A 14201-nucleotide genomic window follows, 5' to 3' on the forward strand; every position below is an offset into this window, starting at 1 on the left:
AGCCAGTTGATTTTGGGGTCAAATGGTCAAGATCACCATGAGTGAAAGAAGAAACATGGTTTTGGCATGAAAATCTTCAGTTTTAGACCATATATCTTAATTGAAGTTTGTGAAAGACTTGAATTAAGGACTGGAAGAGGCCAGTATCAAACAGGCCAGAAGTCAGTGTCATTTTGACTTAAAGAAAAATGAGTTTTACAGAGAAAAAAACATTTGTTCTAGGATATGTTCCTTGACCTAACTTTGTGGATACATTGCACTTAGGCTGATCAGGATATCCTTGGATTCTGGTATCAGAAGGTTAGAGGTCATGATCATGGTAAGTCTGATCATAAGAAATTAGTTTCTGTTCAGTAAGTTTAGTTTAAGACCACATACCTTGACCAAAGGTCCAGGCCATTGAGACTTATGGGTCAATAATTTATATTAGTCCCACTGTATAATTAACATGCTTTGCAATCTGATGTACATAATCTGTCAGTTGAAGACTCATTAGTGAGCTGCCCTTCATCAGCTATAATGCAACTATGAAGTTGATCCAAATTAAATGTTTGAGTCTTAAGGAGAATAGCCCAAAATGACAATTTTAGCTACTGTTACCTTGGCATTTAACCTCAGGCCTCAAGAATTGGTAGCGAAGTGTCTCAGTCTAAGTGTAGACTACCTGTGAAATTTGATAAACATTGGATCCAGGAAACTTCACTTACTGAGCAGAAAAATTACAGTATTAGCTCCATTGACTGCAACCTTTTGCCTCTGCCTCAGAATAAAGAGGGGGCTGTTCTAGTCAATAGTTTAGTCTGCCTTTGAAGATTGATGATAATTAGCCTGAGAAAACGAGTTTGATTTATCATGCAGAAAGGAAAATCACATTTTCAACTAAGTAAGTATGACTGAAATTTAGCAGCCCCAAATCAGTAGACTTCTGCTTCTTGCTTTTAGTGAGAACATGAGGTTTGAAAATAACAAAGACCAGTCTAGAGTAAACTAAAGTTATGTTATGGGAACCACCTTGTCAACAGATGGATGGACGGACATGACTGTAACTATATCTCCCTTGCCATCGGTCAGGGGGATAGAAATTGAATTCACAGCACATGTAGCTGTTGTCAGTTTTAAAATTTGAAAGCTTTTAGTATACGTTCTATATTTGATTTATTGATGTCTGTCTCAGATTTGATGTTCTTGTATTCTTGAAGGCCACTGTTTTATTACCGTGGAAATGAGCTGATGGCAATGAGACTGGGTGTATACAAAGCTCATTTATGGACATGGACAAATTCTATACAAGAATACAATCAGGTAGGTCAGTACACTTTAGAGGTCAAGCAGCATGATGTACTCTTTGCACGATTTGAATTAGTTGGTGGTGACTTTATTTGTACTCCTTAATTTATTGATTGGAGTGATAGAGGCTGATTTCAGTTGAGACATATTTACATAAGTGGTTAGAAGAAATTTGCAAAGAATAAAAATAGTACATATGGGAAGTAACATTTTCAGTTTTATTGTTCAAATTAAATATATTATTTTAGGCTTCTGTACTTCCATGTATTTTTGTTGGTCTCAGTATTCATTGTTTTGAATTTTTTTGAAAAGACATTTTTATTAGTATTTATATTTGTAGGTTTGATTGTCAAAGTTTGCATATTTTTAGGTGTTTAACTTCATGGACTAACCTCTGCAAATATCCAAAATAAAAATACAAAAGAAAAAACAATGCAGACAACAATCAACAGTTGCTTGAATATTTAAAACAGTACTACCACCTGTGTGAGCACAAATCACACACCTGTTGAAGATCAGTCAACAAAACAAGCCAATCAGTCTCTTTTTAAGCCCATTTTTGTATGATCTCTTAAACCACTGTCCATAAAGTTGCATGATCAAGTCAACAACAATGGAATCACTCCTTTGTTGGTGCCTGATTCACGGACCAATTTCTACCACTAGACAATAAAAAAGCCAGAAAGAAGAATCAAAATTTCACTGTCAGAGTTGATCAAATGCTTCATGTTTTTTGTTTTTAAAAAGGGTAAATCTAACAAACATGTAAAAGCTACTATTTTATTACCAGATTACATTAATGAAGTTGAATTCTCAAATAGCTGAGTTTTGTTGAATACTAGGAATGTATCAGTAAGAAAATGGGGGGAAGGGGACTTTTGCATCACATGTGGCTCATTTTTCATTGGGGCTTTGGATTCATGGTTTGTAGCAACAATACATTCATGAAAGTGGTATCGCCAACAATTTGTGAAACCACTGTATGTAAAAGACATGTAAATATTAATAAATGAGGTGATTTAATATAAGATTGACTGAGATTGTTACCAATCTGGAGACCATATTTCTTGTCTGACTTTGATTATAAGCTCATATCATGAAGATCTCATACATGTTTGATGACGAGTTTGACAAGTTTGATGACCAGTAACATCTACACATTAATTAAGTTACTGTGCATCTGAGGAGGATAAATTTCTAGTCCTTCATTTTCCAGACTAGAAATATGGGCCTGTATCATCACAATATCACATAAATGTGATAACGAGCAAGATATGTGAATATTAATGAGATGATCTGACATCTGATTGACTGAGCTTGTTACCACTCTGGGCGCTGTAATTCTGATCCAGTTTTGATCAAACTAGGAATATGGTACTGGATCAACATGATCCAGTTTTCATCAGACTAGGAATATGGTCTTGGATCAACATGATCCAGTTTTCATCGAACTAGGAACATGGTCTTGGATCAACATGATCCAGTTTTCATCAAACTAGGAATATGGTCTTGGATCAGCATGATCCAGGACATTCAGCATATTCATGGCATAGTTTAGTTGATCTTAAATGAAAATGGTGCTTCTCAGACATCCAATAGAGCTGCTATATTGACCATCTTGAAAATCTTATTTTTGCTACTCCTTTTAAACAGATAGTCATATCAAGATGGGGTTTTCACTCAAAGACTTCTTATCATCTCTAGTTGATGCTCAATACAATTGATGGTGATCTGAAGTCCACTATGGGCAAAAATCTTGCTTTGCCTCCTGAACAGAAAGAAAATATTATCTCTCATCCTCTCCAAATTGATGACTAATCAGTAATACCTGTTTATCTTGACATCCTCAGGCCCAATGTAATATTGTCAACAGAAGTGTGAAGTGGATGTCAAGATAATTGCAAAGGGGGGGGGGCAAGGGGGCTGGGGGAAAATCAGTAATATAGTCCCATGTACCAAACCAGTCAGTGTTGTAATACCTTGTACCAAACTGGTCAGTGATACATGAAAGACAAATCGACAAGAAAGAAACAACTGAAAAATGTATAAAATTTATGAATCATTATTCATTTTGTTTTTAAGACTTTCAAAAAATGCAATTTATAATTTAAGTTTAATGTATTTAAGTCTCAAACACCAAATAAAGTTCATAAACACATATTCCATGTTTTGTTTTTCTTATTGGTAGGGTATAGACTTTTGTCCAGGTGAAGAAATAGAGAATGTGACAACACATGAGCAAGTGAACCACTCTAGTTTACCTCTGCTTTTCCACATTGGCAGAGATTTTGGAGAGAAGTACATCATTAAGTGAGTTATAACCTTTTTAAGTTACACAGTTTGCCATATTTCTTCAGATTCTTAATGGGTTTGAACCCTGGCCGAGTGATACCAAAGACTTATAAAGAACGGTACTAAGAGCTGCCTCGCTGGATGCTCAGCATTGAGAGGTTAGTGTTAGGACTGGTCGGCCTGGTGTCAGGATAATGTGACTGGGTTCGACATAATGCTAAATGTCTGCGGCATGATGCCCCAGTCCTAGACATCACTATAAACTGCCACACTGCAGACATCATAGCGATATGACTGAAATTTCTTTCAGGCTACTTTAAAAATCCAAATCACACACACACATGCACGCAGATGCTTTCTGAAGAGAATAGAAAGCCATTGAGGATACATAGTTTCAAATACTGTAGTATCATTTATTTTCATTGGGCTCAATTTTTGTGTTTTGTGTTTTAAAAAAAGGCATGTTCGTGGGTACTTAAATTTGTGGTTTTGCATGTCACGGTTTGCATATTAGTAGGTACTGGTATTTAATTTCACGGTTTAACCTCTACAAATACCCAAAGTAAAGAATAAAAAAGTATAAAACTATGCCTACACAAACAGCAGTCACTTTAATATTTAAAACGATACTACCAACTGCATGAGCACAAATTAAAGACCTGGAAAGTTCAATACTTAGCCGTGTTTTTGACCAAGTGAATAACATCAGTTGAAGCTGATGCATCCAACAACACTAAAATAAAACTTCCATCTCTATGAGCACAAATAAAACACCTGTCAAGATTAATCACTTTCGCCATGTTTTTGTTTGAGTGCTCAACATCAAAGTTAGCCGATGCAGCCAGCAACACTAGGCCAATCAGTTACTAAAGTACATATGAATGATCTATTACTTAAACCACTGTCCATCAAGTTGTACCATCAGTACTTTCTGACGATCATGGCGTTAAGACAGTGGCTTAAGAGTGGTAAAATTCAACTTAGACCCCCCTCGGTTCCTGGACTTTCTAACCCATCAGAAGCTGCAAACACGGCACAGGCGCTTGCTTACCAGGCAGCTAATGATGCAGTAGAACCCCTGCTTCAGTCACTGTCCTGGAAAAGAAAGCGAGGAGAGTATAATAGTTATAACGACGCCGTTACGAAAAAAGATGTTACTGGTGACGATCAGTCCACAATATTAGTAAACCTTGCAACCTCATTAATGAAGCCAATTCACGCTGAATGGATAATTGCAGCTCATGCAACAATGAGTGAAAGATCAGACCTAATTATCATTGGTTTTGAGAAAGCTGTACTTGTTTAATTCAGCAATTTGGGGATTATTTACCTGAGAAGCATTTGTGAGTACCATGAGACTTGATTGGCACGATGTTGATACAGTGGCTTTGTCCAAAAATCTGTGAAGTGTGAGCTTTAATACTCTGCTGTAATTAATGTATATACATAGTGTTTCATTAACAATAGTGTTTCAAGAAATAGTTATAGTATTTTACAGGATTGTTGTTCTTTTGGATTAAAAATGCATGGATGAAATGAAATGTACTTTCAGAAGGATTTAAATGTTTCAACAATAGTTTTACTCAAATGAAGGATCGATTTGAATAAGTATTAAATTTAATTTTCATATACTGTTATTTTGTATTATTTTTCTTTCATTTTTAGTATTACTATTGTTTGAATGCTTATGCATTTTCTCTATTTTCTCTCTAACCTTACTTACCTCACATATCGATTTAAGGCAGTGAGTGTAAAATTACAGCTATTGGATACCTTATCGAATGAGTGCATTGAAATAATATAAAATGTATAATTCTTGTTTCAAAAGGTTAAAATAAAAACATAAAACAAACACATGTAAAAGCTAATATTTAATTACCAGATTACAGTATTGACCTTGATTTAACAAATGCCAGTAGCTGTGTTAATCTCTAGGAACGAAACACTGTAAGAAAATGGGGGTGGGGTATTATCCTATGTGGATCATTTTTCGTTGGGGATTTAAATTCGTGGTTCGGGGCAGCAACGAAAACCACGAAAATTGATGATACTACGGTAACTTGTATGCCTTGACATTCTTGAATTTGAAATACAATGTACCTCATTAATAAAGTTGTTATTGGGAGCCACAGAAGAGATCCACATTATAAGTGAAGTCACATGATACAGAGATATGTTCTGACAAAGCTGTGCCTTATACAAACACAAAACCAAAACAAGTATTTAATAATATACAGCTGCAGAAATGTGATAAAGATAAATAAAAATTATGTAAGAATACAACCAAATTAAAAAATAATGGGATCCATGTATAAATGAGACAATTTTATACTGAAAGACATTGTAATGGGGAACTGATGTAATTGTCACCTATTTTATTGGTCATTATCCTGTTTGGAATTTATAGCAGAAATCAATTCCTTAACAATTTTTGCAGTTAACAAAGGCTGAGATATCTCAAAAACATAGTATAATCAATATTGGCTGTGTAATCTAAATAATGAATTATTGTTACTGATGGTGTCATAAAAGATTGACACCAAAGATGGCAGAGAGCTTTTTCAAAGGATGTAAATCAGAAGAGCAGTCATAAAAGTCATTTATGGATTGCACAATAGTTTGTCTTCATTCTTCATTTGTTTTCACTGAATGCAAATGATCAGAAACTCTATTTTTTTATAAAATTTTTATACCTAGTAATAATTTATCATGCAAGAATACTAGTAATACATGGTTTGCTGTTTGCAGATTCTTGGACTTTAGAAAGACTTTGAACATTCAGTCTTCATCTTCTTGCTCAAAAGTCATTTTCTCATGTTGTGAAAGCATTTGCAGTTAACCTCCATAATGATGCCAACATTTTAAGCCATTAGCATGTATAAAAATCTGACTTTGTACAAGTGCTTTTCAAGAACAATGGTTTTATGCTCTAACATCGATGTACATTGCTCCTTGTTGGAAAGTATTTATTACATAGAAGTATTTATTACATGGAAGTATTCATTACATAGAAGTATTCATTACGTAGAAGTATTCAAACCCACTTTAGGAACCACCTGAATATAGTTGCCAGCATAATTCCGTGTCATCAGTTTTTTTTCTATATTTTTATCTGCATGCAGATAATGACCATCAGTTGTAATATGACAAGCAGTTTCATTATTATAACCACTTTCTTCTTTGAACATGTTTCCTAATCATAATACATTAAAAGAACTATTACTGCCTTGCAAATCCAGACATGTCCATTTTGGGGCCTCAGTTTCCAAGAGATGTCTCTTCATTCGCCCTCAAGCCTCTGCCATCCATTATATGCTGCTTAGCAACATGTTGTTGTTGTAGGGTTTAATGCCATTTTTCAGCATACGATGGGCTATACATGGCGGCCGTATTAATGGTGGAGGAAGAACCTGGGAAAACCCTGGAAAGAACCACCAACCCATAAGAAGCTACTGGCAAGCTTTCTCACATACCCATATTAGCCGAATCCGATACTCAAACCCACACAGACAGAGGTGAAATGGCAGTGATCTGTAACAGAGAGTGCTTTAGACCACTCAGCCACTCGTGGCCCCTTAGCAACATGTAATGGGATCTGACTCATAAGTTCTGCAAGTCTCTCCATCTACTTAGCAGATAGCGCAGGAGATGTCAACTTCACTACCTCAATCTATAACCGATGAAATTGGCATTCAAGTTTCATGGTCATTATTTAGATATTACTTGGATGAGTGAAACTCCACCTTGCAGGATTGATCAGAAGTTTCCTGAAAAATCCCATCAAACTTCTGTCCTTGTTTCTCTACATCACCTGCCAAGTCTACAGTTCAGACATAAGGTGAAAATTATCTACTGAAGATTCTACTTTCAGTTGCCTCCACAATAAAATCTTCATGGGTCACCACCACAGGACTCATCATTGTTGGCGATTCCTATAGACCTTGCCACCTCAGGGTTCAACTGTTTCTTTTGCTGTACAGCAAGGGAAAGAGCTAAGCAAACAACCAAAGTATCCTGTCACACAGCAGATGCATGGACTGGTTACATGTACCAAACATCCCACAACCCATCCCAACATAATGAATCAAGTTTTCCCCACACAGATGACATACATTTGTTTTGACCAGACTAAGCCATATACAAAGGATAGTTGGGTCCTCGGCCACAACATATACATGATAAGTCACAGTCTCCATTCAAGGCACCCCAGAAATTTAGTGAACAGGATAAGCGGTGGCATATTCATATGATCATCCACTTCATAACAGAGACTCAACTTCCTGCAACTGTAATAATAGGTATGAACTTAAAAAAGGTGCAAAAAAGATGCAATGCTCTCTACCACCTGGCTAACCAATCATGCACCAAGATAGGCTTGCAACCATCATCATTTATTTTTATTTTCCTCAACTTCAGGTTGATGGAATTTGGAGCCTACCACCATCCCCCTTTTACTCAGCTACAGCAGAGATTTGCAATGCAACCAACTAGGACACAGGGATATCCCCAAGGTGCATGCCACTGGGAAACAATCCTAAAACTAAGTGGAAGACTCAAAGGGAGGTTGTTTATTTTCAGTGACATTACATGTGACCATCCCTATCTCAATGACAAACATATAGGCCTCCATCCAATCCCATCCTTATTGCAAATCCCAGTAAGGAGAAGGCTCCAGTCATTTGTGGCTGAATGGGGAAGAGATCCCATGACTACATAGGGACCTAACTAACTAGTTTCCTGGCGACTCGGTATAATGTTTAGTGCCCCTGCTGAGCCTGTGGCCAGAGTTCTCTCATCTTAAATACTGCACTTATCAGTTGGTTCACATCCTGAGCACATTCAATCAATTCTTTTATGCTCTTGGGTTTGAGATGGAATGCAGTGATGGGTCCTAACACTGTCCATTGTGAAGACTGCAGTTATTGTGAACTTGCAAGAGACATAATTTCACACCCCACTCAAACAGCTTCCACAACAGGCTACAAACAAGAGACGAGTTATATATTGGAGCATGTCATGATTTTATATGTTACTTTCCTTTCATTCTCAATTTCTTGTTGAAAGAACATCTTAGACCTTGTACCCTGTCAAGACTCGGTCAGCTAAGTCTGGACTCTTAGATTGTGTTCCCTGGGAATGATATTTGAATTGCCTCATTGGAACAATCCAGCTACTAGAGTATTCCTTTGCTGGTCGAGTTTTGTTCATTATAGCAGTGGACATGAGTCCTTGGTCACTTTATTGGGCTCTCATAACAGCGATTATGTGGTCAAAGTGGAGACAAAATCTTGACAATTGGACCATCTTTCAGTTGGTAACCATTCAAGATTGCATCATGAAGACATTTTGCACTCACCCTGGCGATACCTCTGCTAACACATCCTTCAGCAATCATGAGCAATATAAATTCGCTCACAGTGGGGTGGGGGGAGCAAGTCTCTTACCTTTTTAGACTCTGGATCATTATTTATATGTCCATATCATCGAAATGGACACGAGTACAATTGTCTTGACAGACAAAAAGCTCCAGTTCATGGTTGGACTCTTCAAGTCCTTAAAGAGTATCCTGTACGAGAGATGATTTCCATAGTGTTTGGAATCTCCAGTACAGTTGATTCCAATTAGATTGGATCAAGAATTGTATCCATATACCCATAACTCCATTTTTGGGTACAGTTTAGTCCAGGCATTTCCAGCTTATATCTCTCCAGGCCCTACCAGTGTGTTTATTCACCACACAAGCTTTAATTGTTTTCCACCTTGTTATCATAATTGATACAAATTGACATTGATGTCTGCAGGGTACATCAGCATACACAGTATTAATTGATACAAACTGACATTGATGTCTGCAGGGTACATTAGCATACACAGTATTAATTGACACAAACTGACATTGATGTCTGCAGGGTACATTAGTATACACAGTATTAATTAATTCATTAACCTGGATATAAGGCACTCTTGGTTATTTTGCACCATACACCATGTCATGCATGAACTGCTGGTGCCTTGAAGCAATGGTTCTCTCTCTCTCTCTCTCTCTCTCTCTCTCTCTCTTTCTCTCTCTCTCTCTCTTTCTCTCTCTCTCTCAACCGCTCTGGTCACCTAGTGGTTAGAGCGTCCGCCTCAGATGCGGGAGGTTGTGGATTCAATCAGTGGCATTAGGATGCAATCAGTACAAAGGTGAATATTTGAATGTTCCTGTAGATGCCCGAGAGGTAAAGTCAAAGACAACTAAAGTAGCTGAACACGTCCCATGCATGTTTTGCTACACTGTAATCAGATGAGAGAGGCAAACTGAACTGCCATTGTTGTACCATGGCAACAGTACAACAGACGTTTTGTAAAGATTGCATGATGTCACTTCAAAATGGATATGGCATTGGTTTGCTTCACCCTCAGACATGACAAGACATTGTTGGATCTGCAACAAACTTCTCAACAAAGACAACTTTGCTATCCAACTAGGATAAAGTACATGATCACTGTAACATTACTGGCATGTACAGAGGAGCTGCACACAGTGCATGCAATCTACAGCTGCAAATTTATCCAAATAAAACAAGATTGCCTGTTATCCTTCATAATCTACATGAATATGATAGACATCTAATTATGCAAAGGGTATGACTGCATTGAATACAGGATAAGTGTTATCCCGAACACAATGGAAAAATACATGACATTCAGGCTAGGGCGATTACAGTTTCTTGACTCTCAAGTTTCTGAATTCCTGCCTGGACAAACTAGTGAGCAGCCTTGCAGCAAACAGTAATCATTTTTACATTCACATTCAATACGGTGATGATGGAATCTTTATCTTGCTGACCTATAAAGGAATGAGCTATGAGTGATTGGGACAAGTTTGCTGAAAGTCTGTTGCCACACACAGGGGCCTTTAATTCTTTGTTGTCTTGCGAATGCATTTCCACCAATGACTACACACATGCAAACAATGTCTGGTCCATGTTGTCAAAATCTCGATGAAAATCATGATCTGCATTGATGCACTGGTGGTTACTTGCGGATGTCTTTGAGACATTTGATGATACATCCAAGCATGTGTACAATTTCAATCCCGTGCACTACCTTTCATCACCACAAATGGCCTGGGATGCTGTAAAAAAAAACCAGATGTAGTTGGAACTGCTGACTGATATTGACCAGCATCTGTTTGTGGAAGGTGTAATTTCTATGGCAAGTCCCAGCATCTATTTGTGGAAGGTGTAATTTCTATGGCAAGTCGCTGATACATGTGATAATAACCCAAACGTGGATGGATACAATCCTGCATCCCCAAAAAGTTGTTTTATGTACCTTTTTGCAAATAACCTGTATAAATTGGGCAACAAAGCAGCTCATGCCTGTTAGCAGTTTTCAATGGACAGATCCTGCATATGTAATGGTGAAACATGCATACAAGAGTATGAAAAAATACTGAGATCAGGACCTTCTTGGAGAATGATCTTGAGTACCCAGATGAGCTTCACCTTGGCAAGGGGTAGTGGCCATAATGATCATCCACTGTCTGAGGAAGTGCTGTCGGTATTTTGAGAATATCAGTGTACAATTATAGATGGTTCTTGGCACAAGTGTACAGAATGTATCAAACTTTTACCAGATCTGAGAGCCAAGAGTACATGTGTAGTTCATGTACTTAATTTAAAGTTATATCTATGATTGGTTATGCATATATCATGAATCCATCAGGTGTTCAGGTTTGCCAACATGCATTGAGTATTCCATACATCCAGATGAATACCAACATAATAATGGTTACAATAAATGAGTCTCTTCATTATTTTTTTTAAAATAATGAAAAATGCCGTGTTCAGTACAATGATAGAAAATTTGGGAATGTGCTCTGCATTCGGGACAGCAAGGAAAATAAACTTCACTGGCTTGTTGCTGACATGGCATTTGTGTCATTCTAGCTGTATGTTAGAGAATGACCTGGTATTTATTATATATTTAATATACAATGACAATCGTACATGAAAAAAAACTGTTTACATGACATATTACAGAAATTGTCTTGATGATGTTGTCCAGGGATTGTTTGCAGCCAAATCCTTATGGTCTTTGTCTTCACACGCTACACCGATCGCTAAACAAGTTGCAATGCATTGATAGCATCAGAAATGTTGTTGCTGATTGGTTGAAAAATTTGTGATTACTAACATTTCATTTGATTAGAGATCATCTACAACAATTAGTAACTCGAGCACCATGGGTAGAACCAATGGCAATTGCACTTCGGTCAACACCTACAATGCCTGCACCAGTCAGAAAAATTGTCATTGAATCTGATTAACAATGCAGAACCAATTTGATCATTGTAAGTGCAGATATGGGACTAAACCTAGATGTAAGTGATGATTCCACCCAAAAAGGTATTAGACAAAATCAGTAATGTATAAACAATGACAACATTTGAGGAAGGCTCTGATCCCACTTTGACATGAATTGAAGATAGACTTTAAATATTATTTGTATCCCATTAAGGACATAATAGAATTACAAGTGTATAACTTGTCTTGGTATTTTCTCGTGTGTGAAACTTTCTTGGAAATCAGTGGAAAATTTGTACGGACCAACAATGCTGATTATGGCAAAGACACATAGGTGGATTTGTCAACAACAGCATAGAATTGTTCAAAAGCACATGATATTTCATAGATGGAAAACAAATTGAACCTTGTTTGAGCAGTGTTGATATTGCCACAATTATTCTTGGATGTGCCAGATACAGTGGTGATTATGCAAGATCTACTAGCCTATCAATGATGTTTTACAAGGATGGAGTCATCCATGCCAGTCATATTCAGCATACAACTAGAATATGGCAGAAACTACTGAAATGCATACTATAATTACCATCAACCCAAATTACGATGCTGTAATTATGACAACCTCATTAACTTTTGTCTCAATCACGTACATTGTATTTAGTTTTCGTGGAGATGTTCTGAGCCAACACAGTCACATTATGTCGAAATGGTGATGGTAATGATGCAGTTTGGCATGACACAGACAAGGCGAATGGTAAAGCAGAGTTGTCAAAATTAACATTGGATGCCTGTAATATTCCTTAAATAAATGCAGAAACATATTTGTTGTCATTTAAGACCTTTGGAGGCATAACACCACTGTCATTTCACACCCATAAAACCGACTCCACAGAATACAGTGGTCAGCAGTTTTCATGGCAAATTACTACACAACAAGGTGTCAGCACACCAGGGCACGTTTGTGATGCTTGAAGAGATGGCTTGGGTGTGTGGTAACTCACCAATAAAATGGTATGGTTAGGAGAGTTTGATGTTTCTTTTTGGTTTAGTGGTTTCTGCTTGATTCCATTTGAATCCAAATACTTAATTTCTTGCTGTTACACTGACACTAACTTTGAAAACACTGTATTTCCAAAATATTCATATTTTTTGACTGACAATAAGTGTATCTTAAAAGAAACTTGTGTTTAGGCTTGCAAAATATCTCAACTGAAAATTCATACTTGAGGTCAAGGATATTGACCTTGTAATGTATTTGAGATCAACCCTTGTACAGGTAACTGCCTGGTTCAAATTTGGGAGTAAACCTTTTGAGTTTATGGGTTAAGAGTGATCTCCATGAAATAGATGAGTCATTCTCTAAAAGACAGAGGAAAAAAAAATCAATAAAATAAACCTAAAGTTAACTGAAAATTGTATTTATAATTATGACCTTGCACTGCTGAAGAGGGAACATGGGGAGTAGTATGCCTAATTATAATAACAAATGTTTCACCCCTACATCTTAAATGGTTCTGTTCCAGTCAGTGGTCCACAACAGTATAGCTATATACATGTAACTCAGCATTACAGTGAGTTTTTAATATGTGAATGATTTGGAGCTGCTGTCTGCATTTCTGGCAGAAAAATAAAAAAAAAAAATAGTTGGGGGGGGCTGTGACTAAAACTGCTCCTGACAATTTGGGTGATAAACTTGTTTCAACAGAAGTGCATGACAGTTGATTGAGGCATTAGTGATCTACTATTTGTGCTTAAAGAGTTGAGCAAATCAACTGATTTATAAATTTGGATGAGAACCCTTTTTAAGCCTCTGCATTGTTTGGGGCTTGATTAAATATGTCAGATGACTGAGAAAACATTTGTTGACTATTATTTGCCTTTGATTGAGCATCATGTAGACAGGATGCATTGAAGAAAAATGCAAGGAAGATTTAATGACTAAATTGTTGTTGGTTCAAATATAAGCAAAACGATATTTTTGTCCTCAAGAATACAACACATCTTGCCAAATTATTAAATTTAACTCATTTATTTTGCCACTAAAGTTTTGTAGGACATGAGAAAATCAGTGAAATTATTTAAAAATATCAGGATCCATGCCACCATCATGCTATACCCAAATATGCATGATAGTGGGGTTTCACTGTAATTCGTCTCTGGGTTTACTGCTTTAATATTTTCACTCCTGCCTTTGCCAGTTGTAAAAATACTGCATTTTTCACACTCTTAATGAAATATATCTGTTATTCACTCAGTACAAGTTAGTTAATTGAATTATAGATGCTTGAGCACAAATGTGCATGTGCCTCGGTATCTCGGCAAATATTC

The 14201-nt window shown here is 36.8% G+C and overlaps 1 protein-coding gene across 1 annotated transcript in view; it reads left to right on the forward strand.

Annotated features, from left to right (window-relative positions):
• Positions 1-14201, forward strand: part of LOC149782967 (N-acetylgalactosamine-6-sulfatase-like) — a 77507-nt gene that overhangs the window by 45102 nt on the left and 18204 nt on the right. Inside the window, exons 11-12 of the mRNA XM_089934526.1 lie at positions 1200-1302; positions 3476-3597. Of these exons, the coding sequence (XP_089790652.1) occupies positions 1200-1302; positions 3476-3597 (225 nt within the window). The remainder of the gene's footprint in view (positions 1-1199; positions 1303-3475; positions 3598-14201) is intronic.

This window comes from Sinohyriopsis cumingii, chromosome 15 (genome assembly GCF_028554795.1).
Source record: "Sinohyriopsis cumingii isolate HCF-2022 chromosome 15, ASM2855479v2, whole genome shotgun sequence".
Classification (NCBI taxonomy): domain Eukaryota; kingdom Metazoa; phylum Mollusca; class Bivalvia; order Unionida; family Unionidae; genus Sinohyriopsis; species Sinohyriopsis cumingii.